The sequence below is a fragment of the Euwallacea similis genome, chromosome 2 (genome assembly GCF_039881205.1).
Source record: "Euwallacea similis isolate ESF13 chromosome 2, ESF131.1, whole genome shotgun sequence".
Classification (NCBI taxonomy): Eukaryota; Metazoa; Arthropoda; class Insecta; order Coleoptera; family Curculionidae; genus Euwallacea; species Euwallacea similis.
The window spans coordinates 4,296,277-4,317,400 of record NC_089610.1 but is presented as its reverse complement, the minus strand read 5'-3'; the positions used below and the strand labels follow the sequence as shown (position 1 = coordinate 4,317,400).

Here is a 21,124-nt window from a genome sequence, read left to right as displayed (position 1 = left end):
TAATGCATCGGCAATTATATTACAGATATTCCAGCAACCTCAAGGAGGTGAAGGAGAGCCGCAAAGAGGAAGAGGAAGCCTCGAATGCGACGAAAAGCTCGACTTTGGCGCGAAATGCTTATATAAGAGCGCCGCTCCAGATTGTGGGAGCTATCAGTGACCAAAAATTAAATGCAGGGACAGAGATATATCTTTGAAAATACGTTGTCATGTAATAATGTAATAACATATTCAAACGTCTAGTTTCACCTCTCATTGAAGACCAAATAATTGTCTGATTTTGGAAAATGATTTATAGCAATTCATTATTGACCTAGTTGACAATAAACAGTATACAGACGGTTGTTATAGTAAAAAAGTTACGCTTAATTCCGTTTACCTCTATTGAAACTGAACAATGAAGACTTTTATAGTACCAGAAACTGACAGTATTATTATAGGATTTCTAGGAAAATAAAGCCATATCTTTGTGTCAAAAGTAATAAAACCAATAAAGACATTTTGGATATAGTGAATTAACGGTCTAGTCAATACTACAAATAATAGACTAAATCTTAATTTTATTATATTTATACATTACGCATACATACATTTTACGTAATATACCTTAATAGCTTTGATGTGTGGTGTTTCATTCGGCAATAAATTACAAGTCTTCTCATATGTAAACATTCACTATACAGGGAGGTCAAAAACGTTGGAATAAATTCGCTCCTGTCCAGACTTCCGAAAAATCTTCGGATTCGTGGATTTTTGCGTCTGCGCATTCGTTATAATCGGCATTTTATGTAAGCTGTAGCTTTACATTTTATCCTCGTGCAATCCCACTTTTAGGGACTAGATAAATCGTTGAGTTGATTTTTCAAATTTATCAAAGAAAATAATGTCCATAAGAGAGTCTCATGTTGGGGTCAAGAATGGTACGGAAGAGTTGGTGCTCATTGAGGTCGTAATAGTTGGTCGCATATACTGGGTGTTTCATAATGTTATGTCTAAAATTCATTGGGTGAATCTGTGGAGAATTTTATGAGAAAAAATTTTCATATGAACATGTGTCGGTTTTCGCTTCCTGTCGGAAATACTCGATTTTCCTAATATATCATGCCGGCATTCAACATTTTTACGAAAACTGAGGAACGTAAAATAGGTGCAGACACATTTTTTAAGGAAAAAGAAATGTTTTTAATTTCACCATTGGCGTCCTCATTGTTGTGACCCTGAATATTTTAAACGAAAAATGTGATACGTCACTGTTTTGTCATAAATAAAAATAATTTTCTGAATGCTCCATATTTCTATGAAATAAAAGTTTCTTGAATGTTTAAATTAAAAATAACATTAAAGTAATATAATGTGGCTAATTTAGTCTTGTAGTTTTAATGTTAGATAGAAAACATTTTTTTTTCATTTTTTTCCATGAAAATGGTTAACATTATGAAAAATATTCAAAAGACCTTTTTTTTGGCAGAAATATGGAGCATCCAAAAGGTTATTTTTATTTTAAAAACCAGTGGCGTATCATATTTTTCGTTCAAAATGTTCAGCGTCACATCAAAGAGGATACCACTGGCCTAATAAAAAATATTGTTTTCCCCATAAAAGATGTTCATCAACACCTATTTTATACTCCCGAACTTTCATAAAAATATTTAATGCCGAACTTATTAGGAGAAAACCATCCACAGATTCTGAACTTTTAACATATTATCATGAGACACCCTGTACGCCACTGCCTTCCTTCTCATTGTTCTGACTATAAGCTCCCCATGAGAGAGCAGATATGACCAATATCTACCGTAATCGAAGATTTTTTTGGTGGCAACAATTTGCGTAAATTCATAGAAGATCAACTATTTGGGTAAGTATTGGATAACCTTCTCAGGTCCCTTTAAAACTGTAAGACGTAACGAAGAAATCACCAGGTAATTTGTTCATGAATTTTAAACGATACTCCCAACTTAATAAACACTCTCTGCAGGACAGTGGAGCATAAAATATTTTTTCCACTATTTGCTTTATCGGCACCCCACTGTTGGATGTGTCGCAGGACTGTGAAATATGTTTTTCTCGCCTCTCTAAACTTTAGACGCGCACTGCATACCAATAACTGTAGAATTTTTTTTAAAAGATTTTTTAAAATAAATTAAAAGAGTATTAAATTTAAATTGTTTATTCGAAGCCCACAAATGACAAAAGATTAGAACAACTTCTTATGTACTTAATTTTCAAATCGAGTACCTGTTTTTTCACGAATTTCAAATTGGAAATTTTACGCTAAAAAAGGCAACATACCATCATTATCCCTCATTCAAATCAAAAAACTGTGAGGACCAACAAAACAAAATCAAAAACTGTAGGTACCAGCACCAACAAGTGAGGCAAATAATGAATGGCGGGAACCGTGATGCTTAATAGAGAGATGAACCCTCCAGGCAAGCTTCTTGAAGAAGATCTTGCAACAACTTTTAACTATAAATAAAGATTTTTTTTTTTTTACCAAAATTTTATACTGGATATTGTTCGTTAGACATCACATTAAAATGCTCCATAAACCAGCATTTCTCAGGCAAAACCCTATAGTTCATACATTATCAGGTACATAATTGTCTTTGTTGGGAATTCCAGACCCGGTAGCATCACCCAACCATGGGTACTGGTTGGGGCAATCAACACACGTCTCCAGGTATCTCGTGTCGGTGAAGTTCTCCTTTTTAAAACTCAGAGCGCACTTGTTCGATACTTTGCAGGGGGTTGGAGGAAGGTTGTCCTTCTTGCTACAGCCCCAAGGTTCGTAGTTGTTCAGCTGTTTCAACCCCTTGGGATCGGTCATCCACGTAAGAGCTTGGGTATTGGTTACAAACCACACATCTGGGCTGTTTTATTTAGGTTTTTAGTTATAATTTTACATGAAAGAACTTTGAAATCTTACAGCGTTGTCACCCAGTCCAAGAATATTTCTAGTCCTTTTTCAAGTTCCTTGATGGAGAACCAATTTGTGTGGAAGGCCATCATGTAGGGCGCCCTGTTCTGGTCGTAATACCTAAGAAATGCCGTTTTCATACTATTATCGGTTTCGTTAGCAAAGTGAATACCTTGAGAAATCTTCCTGCAGCCACTCGAAAACATCCTTGGGGTCGTGATTATGTAACACGCATTGATCCAAATAGGGGCAGTGACCGCCCTCAAAGCCTTCTACATAATGAGCATTGAGGGGAACCTCCCACACTCCTAAAATTTGTTTCAGAAACGTTATTGCGTGGTTTACTTTTATGAAGGTGGGTATAACAACCTGGAAAAGATTTTGAAGGACAGGTGCCAGATTTGCATTCATGAGGAATCTTGTAGTCCAAAGTGTAAGGCCACACTGGTATGGGTAAAGCTGGTACTCCTATTGAACTATCGTATATAAAGCCGAACTCCTCAAGCACCTGGATGAAAGACCTTCAGTGATTACCAATTTAAGAAAGTCTAATGATGCTCCTACCTTGTATTGAGTGTTGCGTCCAGGCTTCAAGAAAGGCGCCCTCATCCCCACCACTTCACTTTTGGAAATATTGGCAAAATGCCTCAAAATCTCTCTCATGCCGATCATTTCCCCAACCCATTCTTCATAGCCTTTGTCCTGTAGTCCTGATTGCAACCTATGAAGAAATGCAAAGGAGCTTGATACTATCGCCTTGCTATAGATCTCAGAATGTATCACTAAACTCTTTAGGTTCATTCTCCATAAAAACAGTCCCTGTAAAACCCTAATTTTCAAGAAATACAATTGCTGGCATTCCTCTAAAATTGCTCCAACTTCTTGAACGAAAAGACATAAGAGGTCGCGGTGACGTAATTTTTACTTCTAAGTTTAAACGGTTAGACAACAGTTGCACAACTGTTACCTTTACTAAATGTGGCCTAAATGAACGCATCTGGCATTGTCGCAGAGCGTCGTCTCGTAGGGGTTTCCTCATTGTAACAACATTTAGCCCTCTTATCGTAACAACATTTTGATTTAACCTGAATTAAACTTACGAAATGGTCTCGGTTCCAATTTCATGTCCTTCACTAGCAAGTTGCTGAATCATCTGATAGTTGCTATACTCATGGGAAACGTAAAAGGTTCCCCTGATCGGGCACCCATTGGGGTTCGTTCTCTTGCCATTGAGAACTTTCTTGTAATGCTCAAAGTTCTGTAGGTTTACAGCCCCGTCGAATGTTAGCAATATCATCTGGGGCGTCTGAATATGACAAAAATTAGGGACTATCGGTTACATTGATGAAGTGGATGCTTACGTTTTCCGGGTCGAGATTGCCCGGAATGGAGGTCCCATCTTTAGAACAGAAGCAATAAGGCAGTTGGCATTCTGAGAAGTCACATTTTTCTGCCAAGTCAGTTGGAGGTTCCGTTATGGGTGCCGGAGCTTCATTTAATTATGTGAATTATAGGAATAGATTGGGACATGTGATGTTACGCAACTTACTGGTAGCAATAGGCCCACACCTTGCCTCGTTCTTAAAGGTGCAAAACTTACTGATGTCATCAAAAAAGAGGCCCGAGGGGCATCTGTTCATGTAGGGGTAGCCATCTACGCACTGCAAGTGTAAAAATGTCTTGGTATTTTAAAATAGTCATATGGTTTTCATGTTACCTGATAGAACCTCCTGCACGTGACGGGGTCCGCAAAGTTTCCCGTACCAGTGGCTGTTGGACATTTAAATTCCTCTTCATTCTTTTGCTGGCTGACAACTGTAAAGAACCTATAGATAAAAATCGGGTAGAAAATGGCTTTCCAAACCGGGATTTTTATCATCCGCAGAATTGAGCAACGTTTTCACGGATATACCATTGTCAGGGATATTGTTACATAAAACGTTCTTAGTAGGAACGATGATTGTTAATACAGTCTTATGAATACATTATGGTAATGAAGACCTTGTGCATTATTTACTTTAAAATTTCTCCGGGTTTCTATACGTATAGTAAAGTGTAAATAATCACGGTGGAGCAGTTTTCCACCCATAAAAGTGGACCTTGAAATCGAACTATAGCGGCAGCCCTAGTACGTGCAGACGTTTTATACAACAAATACGGTAATCCGGTAATAATACAAATGAGGCTAAAATAGAAAGTAAACGTGATGATATGAGAATATGATATGGTGTTGCTTTTCTTACTTTCGTTTATTTTTGTGACCTATGCAATTATTGTGACGTTGCTTGAACGGGTTTGGCAAAAAGACGATAATGGGCACGTTCGCCTTAAACAGATTGAAATGTTGTTCTCAAACTTAATGCGATCAGCGAGAATTTCAGACTAACAACACAACCTTCAGAGGCCGAAGGGCACCGCCCTGGCCCCTTAATTAAAACAGAAACTTTCAGTCGCACCACGCTAGAACTCACACATTTTTCATAGTTTTCCAGACCGCACGAGCCACTCTAAATTGACACGTCTTTCTCAGCCAACACGGGATCTTATCGCAAAATCATCGAAATTTGCCTTGCTTCCAAAGCGCATGACGCACGAGCGTCTCCGACTCCCCGTATCGCTTGCGCGGTGCAAAAACTAGTTATCTGAAGTACCGTTGACTATTTTTCGGAATATACAGGGTGTTTATTATAACACCAGTCTAACTTTGTAATGCTACGAACTAAACTTATGAAATGTTATAAAATATCTACCAACTACCCTAAGCCCAAGGTGCTTTCCCTCCGAAATGCAGACTGTTAATGTTCTCTTTACACGTCCCTAGGTTTTTAAGTTAAATAGGAACCTTTTTATTTTCCTTTGGTTAGTAGTACAAGTCTGTTAAGCTGGTTTTATTTATGAGCATATCCGCTCTGGCACATGAAGAATACGTTCCTAAATCATTTTCAAAAGCCATATCGGCCGCAACAGCGAATGCACTCGCCAAATTTTAAACTAGGTATCTAGGCCATTTAGAAGCATCAAGGCGAATAATTCATGATGATATACCGATTCATCGATGCAAATGTCTGATTAAATGTAGCAAAACGCGTCTGTTCTAGCTCTGCAAAGCGTATGCAAAGCTGTGATATTTCGTCCAAAATCGCTCATAATTGGACGTATACTATATGTATATGTAGTTCAGGGCCAGGGCCGGCCTTAACGAGTCGGATCGAAATTTTTATTCATCGCCCCCTACCCCCAAGGAAAACTGGTCACCAGGAAAGTCCGCCGCCTTAGGCCGTCAATCAACCGTGTCCCTCTATAAGCCCGGTATTGCTTTGAGCTAAAGACATAAAATGAAAAGAGTTTTAAAAGTATAACACCCTGTGTTAGGACACCAAAGCTTTAAGTTCCATCGCCTATTTAATTTTTTTCGGTGTTATGGGTGACTTAACCAGAAACTTTACAACTTCGTCCCCGGATGGCATAAATCAGTGCTTAATAACAAATTTGTTAAAAAATTCCGTTTGAAGTAAAATTCAGCAGATGACTTGTAACTCTGACGCTTTTAAGCCCTCATATCGAGTTTGAATTTTAAAAGTAAAGGAAAGAAGAAAAGCATAATTGGTAAATGCGCTGGCCAGTATGTAATGTACCAAGTGGCCCGCATAAAATGGTCCACTACCTTAGCTCAAAAGTCTTAAGATCTGGAAAAAAAGGTTTAATATAAAAGTTATTCGGTTTTTCATGAATTTGTGTTTTTTAATATTGTCGAAGTTACAAAATGGCATGGGAAACCGTGGCGTGATAAAAATACATTTTTTTTTAATAGAATACCCTATATTTTGTTATAGACGCTAATTCTGCTTGCAACTATAAGCATTTTTTGTTATTACAAAATATGCATTTTTTTAGAAGTTTTTGAGTTAATTCGATTTAAAGTAAATATTGAAGAAAAAATAACCTTTTTAAAATTCTGATTAAATTCACATAGTATTAATTGAATCGTTTGAAAATTAATGCAGTAAAAAAAGAGTCGTTCTACTAGAGTATATTTTGAATTTTTGATAAATTTTATATGGGGTGCGAATAAAAATATCCAAACTTTTCACATTTCAAGTACCTGAGACTCGGTTTTTTTTTAAGGGACACACTGTATTTTTTTAATGAATTACTTTAATTCACTTTCAAATTATATACTCGTATATACATGCTACACGTATACCTAAACTGAAGAGATCTTACATACTGTACAAAGGTACGCACTATAGAAACATCACTCGTACTACCCGTGCATTTATAATCATAGGTCTATGGACATTAATATGCTCCTGAGTAGAATGTCGTGGGCAAATTAAACTGAAGAACATGCGATTCAAGGTATCACTGCGCATACGAACACGACATCGTGTAAAAGGAAGATTCAGATGATATTAGTAGAGTCCTAATAACTGCTCTTAATACTGCTGATATTCAAATGCCAGTCTGCCTCTCAGCTGTGGGTAGCTAGGTTGGTAAAAGGAAGACGATCACTTAGCTACTCAAACCCATGTCACGCATGATACCCATCGATCCAGCGTATGATACTCATAAGTGTTTTTCAATCATCATTTATGTTCTCACTCAGTTGCGCTAAAACCAAGGCTAAAACCTGATCGTTCTTAAAGGACATAAATTAGAAAATGTTTGACCTTAAAAAAGTGCTTTAGAAAGTTATTTTGCTGGCATTATTTTCAAATAATTTTCTACTCAAAATTCCATATTGGCGGTGCTTGGCAAGCAGTTAACCTCGCTACAATTTAAACATTTCTGATCCCAGTTTTGCTACATTAGAATTTCGAATAATTAGCACCAATTTGCTTTGTGAATACGTGCAATTCAATCCAATGCAAATTTACGTGTTTACTATTTATTATTATGTAAAATCGAGAGCATAATGAGTAATGTTGCATTTTATTAAACGCATAATCTGGAGTACCGAGACTCTCTGTCCAGGTACTCCACCGCATGCAACAGCTAACAACTCGATATTTCTGAAGCCAGTGCACTGATTTATAGTACCTAAAACAAATATTTAGAAACACGACAGTTTTTTCTAATCTTTACGAGAGCTTGGGCATGACGTTGCAACAAAGTTGCACAATAGCCCTGATACCACCTCAACCACAAAGTGATACATAACATCCTCTGAGAAGAAATTCGTGCGTTTTTATTGTTCGTGTTATGAAAGTTTCAAAGCTGCCTTTTATTTCCTGCATGTAATTCACAGTTTACTTTTTACTGGTGAATTCACGTAATTAAGTGTAACGTAATTAAAGCTTACCCTGATTGATTAGACCCAATGTCACCCAAATCACCAGCCCGAACTTCGTATGTTCCCACATAATTTTTAAAAATTCTACAATGAACACGGCACAATTTTACTGTTTGCTGGTAGTACTGCACAGCAGGAGTTCGTGTTTCTTATAGCCGAGAAGGTTGGACTTGTCGACGTCTGTTTCGCACTTTCTTTTTATTGCCGGCTAGTCGACTGTTGATGTCTCCGTCCATACCTGGGAGATTGGAGAACTAAATAAACTACGAAAGGGGAACACAAAAAGTTTCAAATTACTTCATGATCTCTCGGGAAAAATGTGTGTTCACGGAGCCATTTTTCAAAAAAATGTAAAATAAAAATTTTGCTCAATGGCAGAATCAGGCTCATTGCAGCGCATTCACTGGAGAAATTAGGACAATTCAAAATGCACAAGGTGTAGCATATTGCCATGGAGATATCTTGGTAGCACTATGCAAAATAATTAAAAAATACCTATAAACCGATGGTCAAAAACGCTGCATTTTTGATATACCGGACAGCAAAGTTACACATTTTTTCTTATATTTCGCGTTTTTCTCCCATATGACAAGAGTTAAATTTTTGAAATTTCGTACACTTATTTTCTTTATAACGAAATATTAAAATCGTCAGTAGCCATATAGCAAAAATTGTTATCTTTGCATCTTTTGTGAAACACCCTGTATGAATTCTGATACCAAATTCAAATTCTTTCTTCAATTCTTTAGCTTTTTGTTCCTTCAAATATTTCAGGAGTATTGCCGATGATATTACGTGAATACATTATTCTATTCCGCGATTCCTTTAATGTTTCAATTAGGGTCTGTCTGATACCCCAATGATTTCAATTGTCCCACAAAAAAAGTCCACACTATTAAGGTCTGGGGATTTAGGAGGCCATGACTAAGGTACTCCTCGACGTATCCAAAGATTGTTAAAACGTTGATTCAGGAACTCCCTCGCTTCCGTACTGAAATGGGCTGGTGCAGATGGTTGACAGCTGAACCGGATGATTATTTTCTCTCCTCACTTACTTTACATTCTTAATTTGCATCGATAGATATTTTTACAAATTCTACGAAAACGGTGAAAGATACGAAAATACTGCAGGTAGCCAAAATATTAAAGAATTGAAGAAGGAATTTAAGTTTGGCATAAGAATTTATACAGGATGTTCCAAAAGAAAATACAAAGCATTAAATAATATATGAACCAAGAAACACCCTATTTGCGGCTACGAACAATTTTAACATTTTGTTGTAAAGAGTCTTAAAAAAAGACGTATTCGAAATTTGAAAAATTTTACTTAAGGCGTACGCGAGAAGAGGGCAAAATATGAGAAAAACGTGAAAATTTGCCACTCTATAAATCGAAAATGGTGCCTTTTTGACCATAGGTCTATTAGCATTTTTTATGATTTTACAGAGTACTATCGCTCCCTGAAATATCCCCATGATAATATGCTACATCCTGTGCTCCGTATGTATGGTGCCCTGTATGAAGACGTCTGAAGGACGCACCATTAAAATGAGCTAAACTTTCAGTCTTTAAAGAAGACGTACGAATAACCAATTCTTGAGCACGTTTATCGAGAAATAACCGAAATATCGGAAAAGGATTGCTCGAAAACCAAATGCATATGGAGCGATATGAAAACATAAGTTAAGGTACAACTAAATCCTCCAATTTATTCAGCCATTCCAAAATTAATATTTCAATAAATAAATGCATGCAGTGCTGAGGATGCTAAAATAATATACGACTTCCAGCAGAAAGCATCTAAAGGATTGATATTATTTAGGCCAGAATGGCCGGCCGATAAAGAGGACAAGAGCAATTTTCCCTCTTTTGCGGGCGCATGTTGAAATTATTTAAACTGTATTTTCGTTCATTTGTGGTAAATAAATCATCTTGTAGTTGTACATGCAGACCTGTCCGAATATACAAGTTCTTGTACAAACTTACTCGGTACATGTAAATGAAATTGTAATTGCAAGCAAATGCAAAAAAAGTACTATTTATTACTAAGTAACTGTATTTAAATACTTTTTTGGGGTAATCGGCTTAGACCTGCTTCTTTCGACTTTTTGCCGAAATTCGACTCACCCCATTGATTACCACAGGAGATTGCACTAACTGGTTTCATACTATTTGGCAATCATCAGGCGGCCGGAGGCACATAGAGGAGCAAGAACTCGGGAAAAACCGTATAGTTCAGTAAATAGGAATATTAACCCTCGAATTTGAAATTCGAAAATTTGAAGATCTTTTCATCTTTATAGTTCCTACAAACTAGCACTTGGAGCCTAACCATCCTAAGCCCAAAACTTCCATTATTGGGGTGCGGACAAGAAAATTTCACAATTCTAAAGCAAGATAAAAACACGTTTAAATAGATTTGAAGGAAAATTATTGTATTACAAAATATTTAAGTTTAATCATCGTTACTCAAAGGCAGAGTATCACGATGTATATCTGGTTGCCTAAAGAAAGCAACTTCTCCTTCAATATACCTGTTGTTTCAAGGTGGGTAGCCAAGACAACGACCCATATTATACCATGAGGAACGCAAACAAGCCAAAGACATCATAAGTTGTGGGTAATTTTGTTCTCTCACAGGGAAATATTATTTAAATGTATATTATTTAAGTGTTTTCACACTCTTAATTATTGCAAAGGGCAGGTAAGCTTTAGAGCTAGAGTGAGTCTTTCCAATAGCAAAGAACCAATTGGGATATCATGAACTGGGACGAGGATATTGACCTGCTGGCTGGTAGAAAGGTAAACTAAAGTATTATTTAGTTTTTTAAACAATTTTGTAATATTAAATTTAAGTTTTCACATCAATACTATCTACATCTGATGTTAACGAATGTTTTAGTCCCAACCCAAACAAGGCCGCAGGTCAAACAGCAACACACCAGGAGAGTCAAATTCCAATAACTTTTTTGGCGATACGAATCCCTTTGATACAGACCAGAAAGATGACAAACCCCTTATGAAACCACGCAAAACTAGCGTCTGGGGAGAAGAAGGAAATAAATCAGCAAAGTACGTACATATTATTGCAGACAAAATCCCATAAATCAAAAGGATTTGCAGACGAATGGTTTGATCTAAACAGTCTTATGTCTTAGGGCCAGCAGATCCTCTACAAATATTATTGAGCTGTAAGTACGCTTCCTTAAGTCAGATTAATGTTATACAATCCGTCCTTCCAGGGAACGATTCCAATCCGACCATAAAGAGAGCCCCCGAAACACAGAAGATGACATACCAGTAATACCGGACATTGACGACTTGCAGGATGACCCTCTGAATTTACCAGATGTCAAGCCTGTGTGAGATACAAAATAATTAAAATGATGGTAGTATTATCTGACATTAATGATATAACTTATAGAGTAACAGTCGACAAGTCAACTTACAAAGAACTGGACAGCAATCAATTGGGATTCGGACCAGGGGATAAAATAAACTTCGGGAATTTAGGAAACATCGATTTGTCCTTTCTCACGGGTAAATTATTTCCAGAAAAGGACGTGCAAGTTAAGTCAGAAGTCTGGACTATGGAAAGCTTGTTTAATGATTTGTCAAGAAATAACTGAATATATCTTAGTTGATTCGAAATCGTAATTTAGTCAAAAATTTTATGAATATTAAATAATCGCCGTAAACTTGGGGATATCGGATAGTTTTTGCACAATATCTGAACACACATCAAAAAGGTATTTATTTTATTCACCATTTTATCAAGAACTATTCAAATATTAAGTTGTCTTGTGATCAAGGTTGTAAAATAAATTAACTTTGAAAATAACGCTATAAATTCGTTTTTATCCCAATTTACTCAACATCTAGTCGAAAATTCTAAAGTTGCTCTAATATTATACAAAACGGTCGACACGGGATACCACTGGAGTTAGTAAAAATTACTTTTTTACTGCATAATATACATATACCTTCCCAAGTAATGAACACCCGCAAAATTTATTTCTAATATTTGTAGGCGGTATGAAGAAATATATAAATATAGTTAACCTGGCAAACAAGATGATTTTCGGACATAGAAGCAAATCAAATTAGTACATTAAAATCTTAAACACCCTGTCCATCAATGTGGTACAGTGGACGATGTACAATGTTTTTGACGCACTTAAATAGATCTAAAAGAAGGTCATAGACGTATTTCAGGCCCGGCTGCCCAATGATCAAAAGCTTGCCAACTTCATCTTCCCATCATAAATTTAGCATGTTAAAGCGGTGTTCATTAATTATTTAAGTGTTCAAGCGATAATTCAGGTACATAAATAATTTCACTATTAGGGCTGTTACAAGACACCCACATAAGCACCCAAGCTACCTATTAATATCTTTTAACCGACTTACGAGTTTTTATCTTTTGCAATATAATATCACTGCACACACATGCACACAAATGTACCCCGCATACGCATAAAATCAAATTAGCACCAATAAAGATAGTGGTGTGGGTCCTTACGTGCATCTTTGCATTACCTACCAGTCTCCGAAGATTTGATTTTCTCACGACTAGAACTGAACTTTTGCCAGTGCGGAATAGACGATGCGGCGATTTATTGGTCAATGCTGTGATTATATGTAGCGAATTTTTTCCAAGTTACAACATTGCCATTACAGCAAGATTTGTTCTGTAAAGGGGGGTGGATGGACGATAGTTGGTCAATCGTGGTATTCTTCTCGAATCATGAAGGTAAGTTTAATGGATTCATAAATAATTTTTATTTCAACTGACTTCCTGCTTACTGAATTACGTACATCATGAATCAGGATTAGTTTACTCATGGACTTTTGTAAATTCTTACAGTTAAATATCTATTTTCCATACTTTTTTAAGCGATTCTAAATAGAAATTGTTCAATTTTTTAAAGCGTTACATTTTTTTAACTCTATTCACGAATTTTCGTGTTTCAATTTCTGGAAAACTCTTAATGCAAGTTACGCCTAATATTTGTTACAGAAATAAAGAAACGAAAAATTCTATAAATAACGGAAACGTTAATTTAAATAAACGTATATACTAACCTGAACTAGCCCGAACTAACTTGAACTAACCCCAACTAACCTGCTGTCTAAGCGCCCAAATACCTGCTACTTTTGACCCAAAACCATTTAATAACAATAATCGTGTAATCTGACCCACAAAAATCTGCAAATCTTCCCAAAAACCTTAAAATTATTAGATATTGATTTTTTCTATTATTTGGGGTTTTTTCAAAATTTTTCCAAAGTACTTTAAACTGGACTTTGGTATTTCAATTTAAAGCGTTTTCTGATCGCTCTTCGAGTGGTAAACGGACTATTTAATTCTTTAATTTGTTGGGTCAACTTGTGGTTACTTTAATTTAGAAGGAAAAACGTCTCTCGTACCTAGATATGAATTAACTGTGTACCTATAGGCCTGTTAAGTTTCTTTCATAATACCTCTTTTGTCCTCTTTTTTTTGTAACACTTCATCAATTGATCAATATAAAAGCCGGAAAATCTAGACTATTTAATTGTCGAGTTTTTCTTCTGATTCAATTTCCGAGATTATTTAGGGTTTTCCAGATTCGAAAATTAACTGCTCAATAATTACCATACATTTTTCAGGATTGGGGCTACCTGCCTTGAACCAAACGAAAGTCAGTTATTGGACCATTTCCTGCGATTAAATAGAACGTTTATTTCCTGCGAAAAATAGTTTAGGTCTGGAATTTGTAGGGCTTAGGGAGAGGTAGTAATAAATTGCAAAATTCCTTGCAAAAAATCCATCTTGCGATTTTATTACGTATTTCATACTCATTGTACCTATTTTTGCGTATCGCTAAAATTTTCTAAGAACTTAACAATTTTTTTCAGTAGTATTTCGAAATAGAAACTGAGCATTTTGTTGGTGAAATTAAACTTCATTAAAAACACACTTATTGAAAATGTTAATAATCAAAATAACATCCACATGGTCTTGTGCCACTTATCAGGTAAATGATGAATTACGGTAGACGCTTAGTGGCTTCAAGGCAAAACAGTTATCGAACAATTTTCGAACATCTTCAACTTTAGAAAACCGCTGGTTAGCTAGATGAGACTGCATTAATCTGAACGAGTGGAAGTCCGAAGGGGCCAAGTCTGGAGAATATGTTGCACCTATTAAAAACATATAAATTCTTACAGTTGCCTAAAAACAGCCAAAGGTCCCTTCCCCACCGAATTATGGCATTTTAATTAATACCATGCATCATCCTTTTGTTGTCTTGACCATTTATATATTTGACAATAATTTAGTCAAAAACTGTAACCCGTTTTGATTTAACTACACCCAATTGCAAAAACTAATTGCATGTGAAGTGGAGTGGCATAAATCATTGATCTAAGTAAGGCTTCTATTTGCGCCTAATTGAAGACTCTTCACAATCATTATCCCGCAGCAAAGTAGTGAAAGGATTGCTCATAAAGAAAAATATTAAATGGGCAAACTTACGTAATTAGTTATAATTTACGAGACATGTAATATGTAACGCCATGCGAGCTTGAAATATCATCATACTGGAGACGATTCTTCATAGATACCTACCATTGTTCAAACTATTCACATGATTTCACATAACACTCCATTAACATGAATTTCGGTTTAGGTCAAATGTTTAGTTATCTTCTCTTGGTGCCTCTGCTGCGTTCAAAGCTTCCCGGCGAAGTTCTACCAGAACGTCCAGTTTCTACCACCCGCAACGTCATTCACCACAAGAACAGATGAATTCCACAGCAATGTAAAAATCTCCAATCATGTTAATTTCAATGACGTAACATCGATATTTCATCACACCTTCGGCAATACTTTTGAGGGTCGCATAACACCGGATTTTAGTAATGGTTTATGTGCGTCTATTAAATGCATTTGTATCATTTTTCTGTGTAATATATCGATTTTATTTTAGCCTATCCCGACCAATATCTGCGAACTGGTGAAGCAGCAAAACGAATAGCCACATATCTTTATAGGAAGGAACTGTTCTTTGGGGAAATTCCCCATGTGAGAATCCTGTCGTTTAATAAGCAAAAAAGAATTGACAACGGCCTTCCTCCTCATAGATTAGGTTCTTTGAGGGCACCTTCACCTTGGTATCGATTTTAGGAAACCAGTTCATTTTCTGGATCTCTCTCTCAACAATTTTGAACCGGCGTAGCAACTCAAAATTGCGCAACTTTGCCCCAATTGAACCCACCATTCTTACAGTTACCGAGAACCAAACGGACAGGTTAGATACTCAGATTAACAAAGTCAAATAAAAACAAACATTTGTGTTTCTAATATGTTTTTAATGATAGAATAAGCAGTACATTATAGTATATTGTGTAAATAATTTATTTAATAAATACTTGCAATCATACTAGTCAATAACATTGAAAAAAGTAACATGTAATTAATATTTAAACTTAGAGAACTATTACACAAATCACCCTTGCAGAAGCACATAAGTACCCTTTTATAGTTCCATTTGGTATATGCGCAACGGTCCTCGCTGTCTGAAGGGCCCCTTTGCAGGCAAATCCTCCGGGTGGCCACGCCATATTCTGCATTAAAAGGCGAATTAATGTTAGTTGTAAGGTAAAAATTCAACAAATGAACCTTCTTTCAGAGCATTTTCGCTTTCCACAATTTTGCCGCACCATCCAGAGGCACAGGGAACAGTTTCCACGCCGATTTCTTTCTTATTCTCCACTAGAGTTAGATTTACCACGAACTGATCCTTGCAGCTTCCCAATTCGCCTCTCGATCCACACATGAAACATCTTTGGAGTCCTAAAGGTTCATTGCGTATATAAGTACAGGATGTTCTTAATTCTAGGTGGCATTGTTGCTATTTTAAAAACAGTAATTGTTAAAAGTTTTTTTACTCCTTGAGATGCCGTTTTAGATGTAAAAAAATTAAATTGAAGAAAAACCGACTTACTAAAAACGGCTCACCCTGTATATATTATTTTGATGGATTTTTTTTTGACAATATCGAAGACAATTTAGGGATTTTAAAATTGAAACAAAAATATAACAAAATACTTTTCAGCTTCTGAAACTGCCCACAGAGGGAGCAACTAAAAAAAACTACTGATGACAAAAACTCTTTGAAAATGTTTTCATTTTGTCTTCAGAGCTTATGAACATTTCATGTACCTTTATATTATTATGGTGGTTATTATTTACCTATATAATTTACACAAAATTTAAGTTTGCTATAGAAATCAGGCATTTTTACAATATCTGTACGACACAGATAAACCAGTCACGATTTATAAGTTTTTTTAATTTTCATTCATTATAGCTGCAGCAAGATGTCGTTCCAAACACTAGTACTCTACAAAATAATAAAAAAATCCCAATAGACCCGTGGTCAAAAACGCACTATTTTCGATATACAGAGTGGCACATTTTCAATAGTTTTTATAATTTTTATTTCGTTTAGATTCATTTTTATTTTAAGAAATTTCATTAAATGTTAGGAATTGCTTCAGGTAATTGATAACTGAACCGGATAATTATTTTTTCTCCTCACTTCCTTTAAATTCTTAATTTGCATCGATAAATATTTTCGCAAATTCCACGAAAACGATGCAAGATACGAAAATACTGCAAGTGACCAAAATAGTAAAGAATTGAGAAAGGAATTCAAATTTGTTACTAGAATTAATGCAAGATTCCAAAAAAAAGTACAAAGCATAAAAATGTATATGACCTAAAAAAACCTAACATCTAATCTATGGCAAAATATGAAAAAAAAAGTGAAATTTTGCCACTCTGTATATTGAAAATAGTGCGTTTTTGGCAATGGCTCTATTAGCATTTTTGTATTATTTTGCAGAGTACTATCGACCTCTGAAATATCGCCATGATGATATATTACACTTTTTATATAGAAGAATGATGCAGTAAATAATCAAATCCGTATCCTTTCGGTCGGTTCTTATAAAATAAATCTTGATATTTTTAGGCAAAAATTGACGATCCATAATACAGAAAATGTAAATATTTATCGCAACTGAACTTCATAAGATTTTCAAAAACATAAGACATAAGAAAATGTTATGAAAATTAACAAATTTGCTTTTTCTTAGATATTATTGAAACTAGTTGGAATTAGTAAGACATTAAAATTTCATATTGTTCAACATTGAACACCGCAAATTTGCCTCCATTTAACCGACCTTCTATCTCTTACCGTTCCCGAAATCCCCCTATCAGAAGTCAAATTTGGAACACCCTTTATGTATAAAATGGCGATATACAGAGGAAATGTATTGATTATTTCAATGATGGCGATAAATAGAATCTAAGGTTTTATTTAAATAATCCACATCTCATAAACAATGGATGCAAACTCAAGGAATACCACAGGCAATCTTAACAGGCATTTAGGCCACGACCCTGCACAACTACCTGTCTTCTCTCTTATTCACCATTAAAAAGGGAAACTCACCATTAGAAAAATCTAAGAAAAATGCTAAAAATATACTGAAACTAACGATTAAATTCACTTTAAAGTCCATATTTTATACAGGAACTATACACTTTTAATAACTCTTCAAGGAAACATATTTAACTGTGTCTTGTACCATAGTTACTTTCACCTTCGGTGATTCAATCAAGCGTTAGGTCGTAGGCACTTAAGGAAGCGGTTTAACCTTGTGTAGGATCTTGCAATATCAAGATATTCATATGATCTTTATATAGGCTTATAACAGTATCAAATCCTTTCCGTCTTTTTTGCTAAGAATGCTTCTGAGTAAACTTAAAGCGCATATCCTATCAACAACTATGTTGTGAAAAGTGTTTAAAATTACCGCCAAAAGAGAAGGTAGAAGTCGAGGTTTTACTGGTTGCCTAGGAACAACGAAGATTATAGTGTTGACAGTATTGACAAATGACGTCGCGTTTAAAAACAATAATTGCGTTACTTTATTTTTATGATATTGCGTGTCAAGAACATAATTTTATCTTGTAATGGATAAAGAGTCGTTTATATTACAGTAAACACTCGATACTGTGAACATCGGATAACGAATCATCTTTCTATCACATTAACCACCGTATAACGTGAACAAATAATTTCCGTTACCGGGGGAACTACTTCTGGAGATTCCCTGGCAGTCGTGCTCAATACGGGGTTGCTTGACCGTCGTGCCCGGTATTTCCCCAGTTTTACTTTGTAGTTTCATTTTTTGCATTGCAACATTTGCCTGTTGCTTTTGAACGGTTGTCGAAAGGTTTAGTGAATACGTGTTGTTATATGTAACGTCGCTGAAAAAACCAAAGTGTTTAACTCTCCATGAAAAATCTCTTGTAATTCAGGATCTAAGTAAAGGTGCAAGTGTTTCAAATTTATCCAGAAAATACAATATAGCTAAATCTACGATTTGCAAAATAGAGCAAAGAAAAGAAACCATTTTAAAAGTAATAACAGATACATATGTTGGATCAAGTAAAAGAAAAACACTTAAAGGGTCTGGATTACCACAAATGGAAAAACAGCTATACAAATGGTTTCTAAATCAACGAAATAAAAATTTTGTCGTAAGCGGAGAAATGATAAAGCAAAAAGCCAAATCCATACATTCTGAAATAAAGGAAACTGATAAGGAATTTACGGCTAGTAAGGGATGGCTACAGAGGTTTAAAAAAAGATTTGGAATTCGGTTTTTAAAAATTTCCGGGGAAAAACTTTCTTCCCAACCGGAACTTATTGACCCTTTCAAAAAGCAGTTAAAAAATAAAACGCAGAAACTTGGAATTACATTAGATCAACTTTATAATGCTGACGAAACGGGCTTATACTGGAAACTTCTACCGGACAAAACATTTGTCTCATCTGCAGAAAAACAGCGCCGGGACGAAAGACTGAAAAACAACGAATAACATTACTAGTTTACACAAATGCTACTGGAAGACATAAAGTAAAACCATTAGTTATCGGTAAGGCTGCCAATCCAAGGTCATTTAAAAACTTTACTTGCCCTCTTGATTATGAACACTCCAAGACAGCGTGGATGACTGCATACATTTTTAAAAAATGGTTCCATCATTCCTTTGTACCTCAGGTAAATTTTGTTGTGTATTTTTCTTGAAATCGTAGCATAAATTTACGTATTCCTTTACAGGTTATGTATTTGTTGTGAAATAAAGGGCTCCCGATAAAAGCTTTACTTCTGCTAGATAGTGCGCTATCTAATTCAAACGAAGAAGAATTAAAGAGCGAAGATGGACAGATAGTAACAATGTTTCTTCCACCTAACGTTACGCCGCTTATCCAACCTATGGATCAAAATGTTATTAGGCTTACAAAATTATATTACAGGAATAGCCTTCTTGCCGATGTTATAGCAAGTAATTCAAACATAACTGATACATATTGAAAAACTTGACTATTAAGGAAGCTCTTGTCAACTTAACGGCTGCATGGAATCGACTCGATTCACAAATTATTGCAAAATGTTGGAGAAATATTTTAGAGAACACTGAAACGTCCGAGGATGACGATGATGAATTACCTCTTTCTGTTTTAAAACGTCGATGGGACGATGATAAGGCAGGCTCAATCTTCAAATCCTGTGATCTTCTAAATACACTAGCACCACAAGTAAGGGATTTATCTTTACAATTTAAATCTTTTATTACATATGTAATTTATGTATATTTATAGGCCACATTCGAGGAAACTGATGTATTGGAATGGAATGATGCTGACAAAGAATGTGAAAACGACCAAGAAGAATGTGAAGTTCATATAGTCGAGAATTTTCAAGAAATGTCAAGTAAAGTGTCACTGGACAGCGCTATAACTGCATTAAATTCTGTGGGAAGAATATAGTGGTGTGGACTTCACAGACCTCATAGTTTTAAAAAGACTAAGAGAAACAGCCCTTGTGCAAAAAATTACAAATCCTAAGAAGCAAACTAAAATTTCAAACTTTTTTGTCACCCAATAATCTGTTTTCCACTCTATTTAGATTAACCCCCGATTACATAAATAAATCGCTAACGTGAACATGCGTTGTTTTATTTTGTTCACGGTATCGAGTGTCTATTGTATTTTTACTTTTCCTTTTGATTGGAGGTGTATCTTTGGTTTCCCGATTTCAAATTTAAATCGATTTAACTTGCCGCTGAACATCCGACGTCGCTGCTTAAAATCAAAAGAAGGTAGTTAACAACGTTGTCACATGTACCTACCAGTCGAAAAACGTGTAATGCATTATACAGTCGAGGCAAAAATTATTTTAAAAAGTATTTAAAATGAAAATACAAAATAATTTTTCGAATACTGCCAAAACAGTTTCCAATAACTTCAAAATACCAAATGGCTTTTTCATTTCTGTTTAAAATACAAATTAGAAAGTGGGTATTTCCGATAATAATTAATCGAGATTCAAAATATATTTTTTGGCACAATCGACAGTTAAAATAAAAAATTACGGGACAAAATAACCAGGACGCGAAGCGAAAAATAAGAACTTACAACGGCAAACGTGTCCTCTTGATGCAACCATTTTATATAACTATTCTAAATAATTTTTGTATTCGTTAAAATTATGTATTAACTGTAAATTTCAAATTAGGTCACCTACCCGTTTTATCATCCTTCTAAAATAAATTTTTGAATCTTTGGAATCTCTCCTTAAACTACAGAGTACTGGAGTAAAAATTGACTTGTTGACAACACTGCCAAGTGTTTTGAAATGCCGCCTGGTGACGAAATCACACTGAGCCGCGCAAAAGCAAATAAATGCTATAATATGGGATTTATTTAGGCCGTTTAGAAGCTAAAAGTTATTAAACAACAACTAAATTTAGTAAAATATCAGTTATTTATAATAAGCATTGG

General features: G+C 35.3%; 4 protein-coding genes and 1 long non-coding RNA gene across 5 annotated transcripts in view; 3 read left to right on the top strand and 2 right to left on the bottom strand.

The window, feature by feature from the left end:
* Positions 1–595, top strand: part of LOC136419171 (QRFP-like peptide receptor) — a 37,881-nt gene extending 37,286 nt beyond the window's left edge. Inside the window, exon 9 of the mRNA XM_066405359.1 lies at positions 26–595. Within this exon, the coding sequence (XP_066261456.1) occupies positions 26–197 (172 nt within the window). The 3' untranslated portion in view covers positions 198–595. The remainder of the gene's footprint in view (positions 1–25) is intronic.
* A 1,600-nt stretch (positions 596–2,195) lies between these two features.
* Positions 2,196–8,397, bottom strand: Cda4 (chitin deacetylase Cda4). Its single transcript, XM_066405360.1, has 10 exons — positions 8,223–8,397; positions 4,638–4,735; positions 4,470–4,581; positions 4,282–4,409; positions 4,021–4,226; positions 3,485–3,641; positions 3,290–3,428; positions 3,093–3,228; positions 2,930–3,040; positions 2,196–2,873 (listed from the first exon to the last, which is right to left on the bottom strand). The coding sequence occupies exons 1-10, from the start codon at positions 8,281–8,283 to the stop codon at positions 2,582–2,584; spliced, it is 1,440 nt and encodes a 479-aa protein (XP_066261457.1). The 5' UTR covers positions 8,284–8,397; the 3' UTR covers positions 2,196–2,581.
* A 2,515-nt stretch (positions 8,398–10,912) lies between these two features.
* Positions 10,913–11,864, top strand: IFT43 (intraflagellar transport 43). The gene is made up of 5 exons (XM_066404340.1): positions 10,913–11,015; positions 11,116–11,285; positions 11,372–11,404; positions 11,456–11,575; positions 11,638–11,864. Exons 1-5 carry the CDS (start codon positions 10,974–10,976, stop codon positions 11,840–11,842), a joined length of 570 nt encoding a protein of 189 aa, XP_066260437.1. The 5' UTR covers positions 10,913–10,973; the 3' UTR covers positions 11,843–11,864.
* Positions 11,865–15,557: 3,693 nt separating this feature from the next.
* rtv (QVR superfamily protein rtv) lies at positions 15,558–17,916 on the bottom strand. Its single transcript, XM_066405366.1, has 3 exons — positions 17,723–17,916; positions 15,880–16,053; positions 15,558–15,824 (listed from the first exon to the last, which is right to left on the bottom strand). Exons 1-3 carry the CDS (start codon positions 17,790–17,792, stop codon positions 15,619–15,621), a joined length of 450 nt encoding a protein of 149 aa, XP_066261463.1. The 5' UTR covers positions 17,793–17,916; the 3' UTR covers positions 15,558–15,618.
* A 377-nt stretch (positions 17,917–18,293) lies between these two features.
* Positions 18,294–20,270, top strand: LOC136419251 (uncharacterized). The gene is made up of 3 exons (XR_010753088.1): positions 18,294–19,340; positions 19,401–19,879; positions 19,943–20,270. It is a non-coding gene; the product is annotated as an uncharacterized lncRNA (long non-coding RNA).
* Positions 20,271–21,124: the final 854 nt, after the last annotated feature.

What these genes read in the sequence shown, in the direction of transcription:
- Cda4 (XM_066405360.1), bottom strand. Translation starts at nt 8,283, where the DNA reads ATGTGGGAACATACGAAGTTCGGGCTGGTGATTTGGGTGACATTGGGT. An exon ending in ATTGGGTCTAATCAATCAGG is followed by an intron (nt 4,736 to 8,222) that starts GTAAGCTTTAAT and finishes GGTTCTTTACAG; the next exon opens with TTGTCAGCCAGCAAAAGAAT. An exon ending in ATTGGAACCGAGACCATTTC is followed by an intron (nt 3,642 to 4,020) that starts GTAAGTTTAATT and finishes ATTTCTTCATAG; the next exon opens with GTTGCAATCAGGACTACAGG.
- IFT43 (XM_066404340.1), top strand. Translation starts at nt 10,974, where the DNA reads ATGAACTGGGACGAGGATATTGACCTGCTGGCTGGTAGAAAG. An exon ending in ACCTGCTGGCTGGTAGAAAG is followed by an intron (nt 11,016 to 11,115) that starts GTAAACTAAAGT and finishes CGAATGTTTTAG; the next exon opens with TCCCAACCCAAACAAGGCCG. An exon ending in TCTACAAATATTATTGAGCT is followed by an intron (nt 11,405 to 11,455) that starts GTAAGTACGCTT and finishes CCGTCCTTCCAG; the next exon opens with GGAACGATTCCAATCCGACC.
- rtv (XM_066405366.1), bottom strand. Translation starts at nt 17,792, where the DNA reads ATGGACTTTAAAGTGAATTTAATCGTTAGTTTCAGTATATTTTTAGCA. An exon ending in TTTCTTAGATTTTTCTAATG is followed by an intron (nt 16,054 to 17,722) that starts GTGAGTTTCCCT and finishes ATGAACCTTTAG; the next exon opens with GACTCCAAAGATGTTTCATG. An exon ending in CGAAAATGCTCTGAAAGAAG is followed by an intron (nt 15,825 to 15,879) that starts GTTCATTTGTTG and finishes CTTTTAATGCAG; the next exon opens with AATATGGCGTGGCCACCCGG.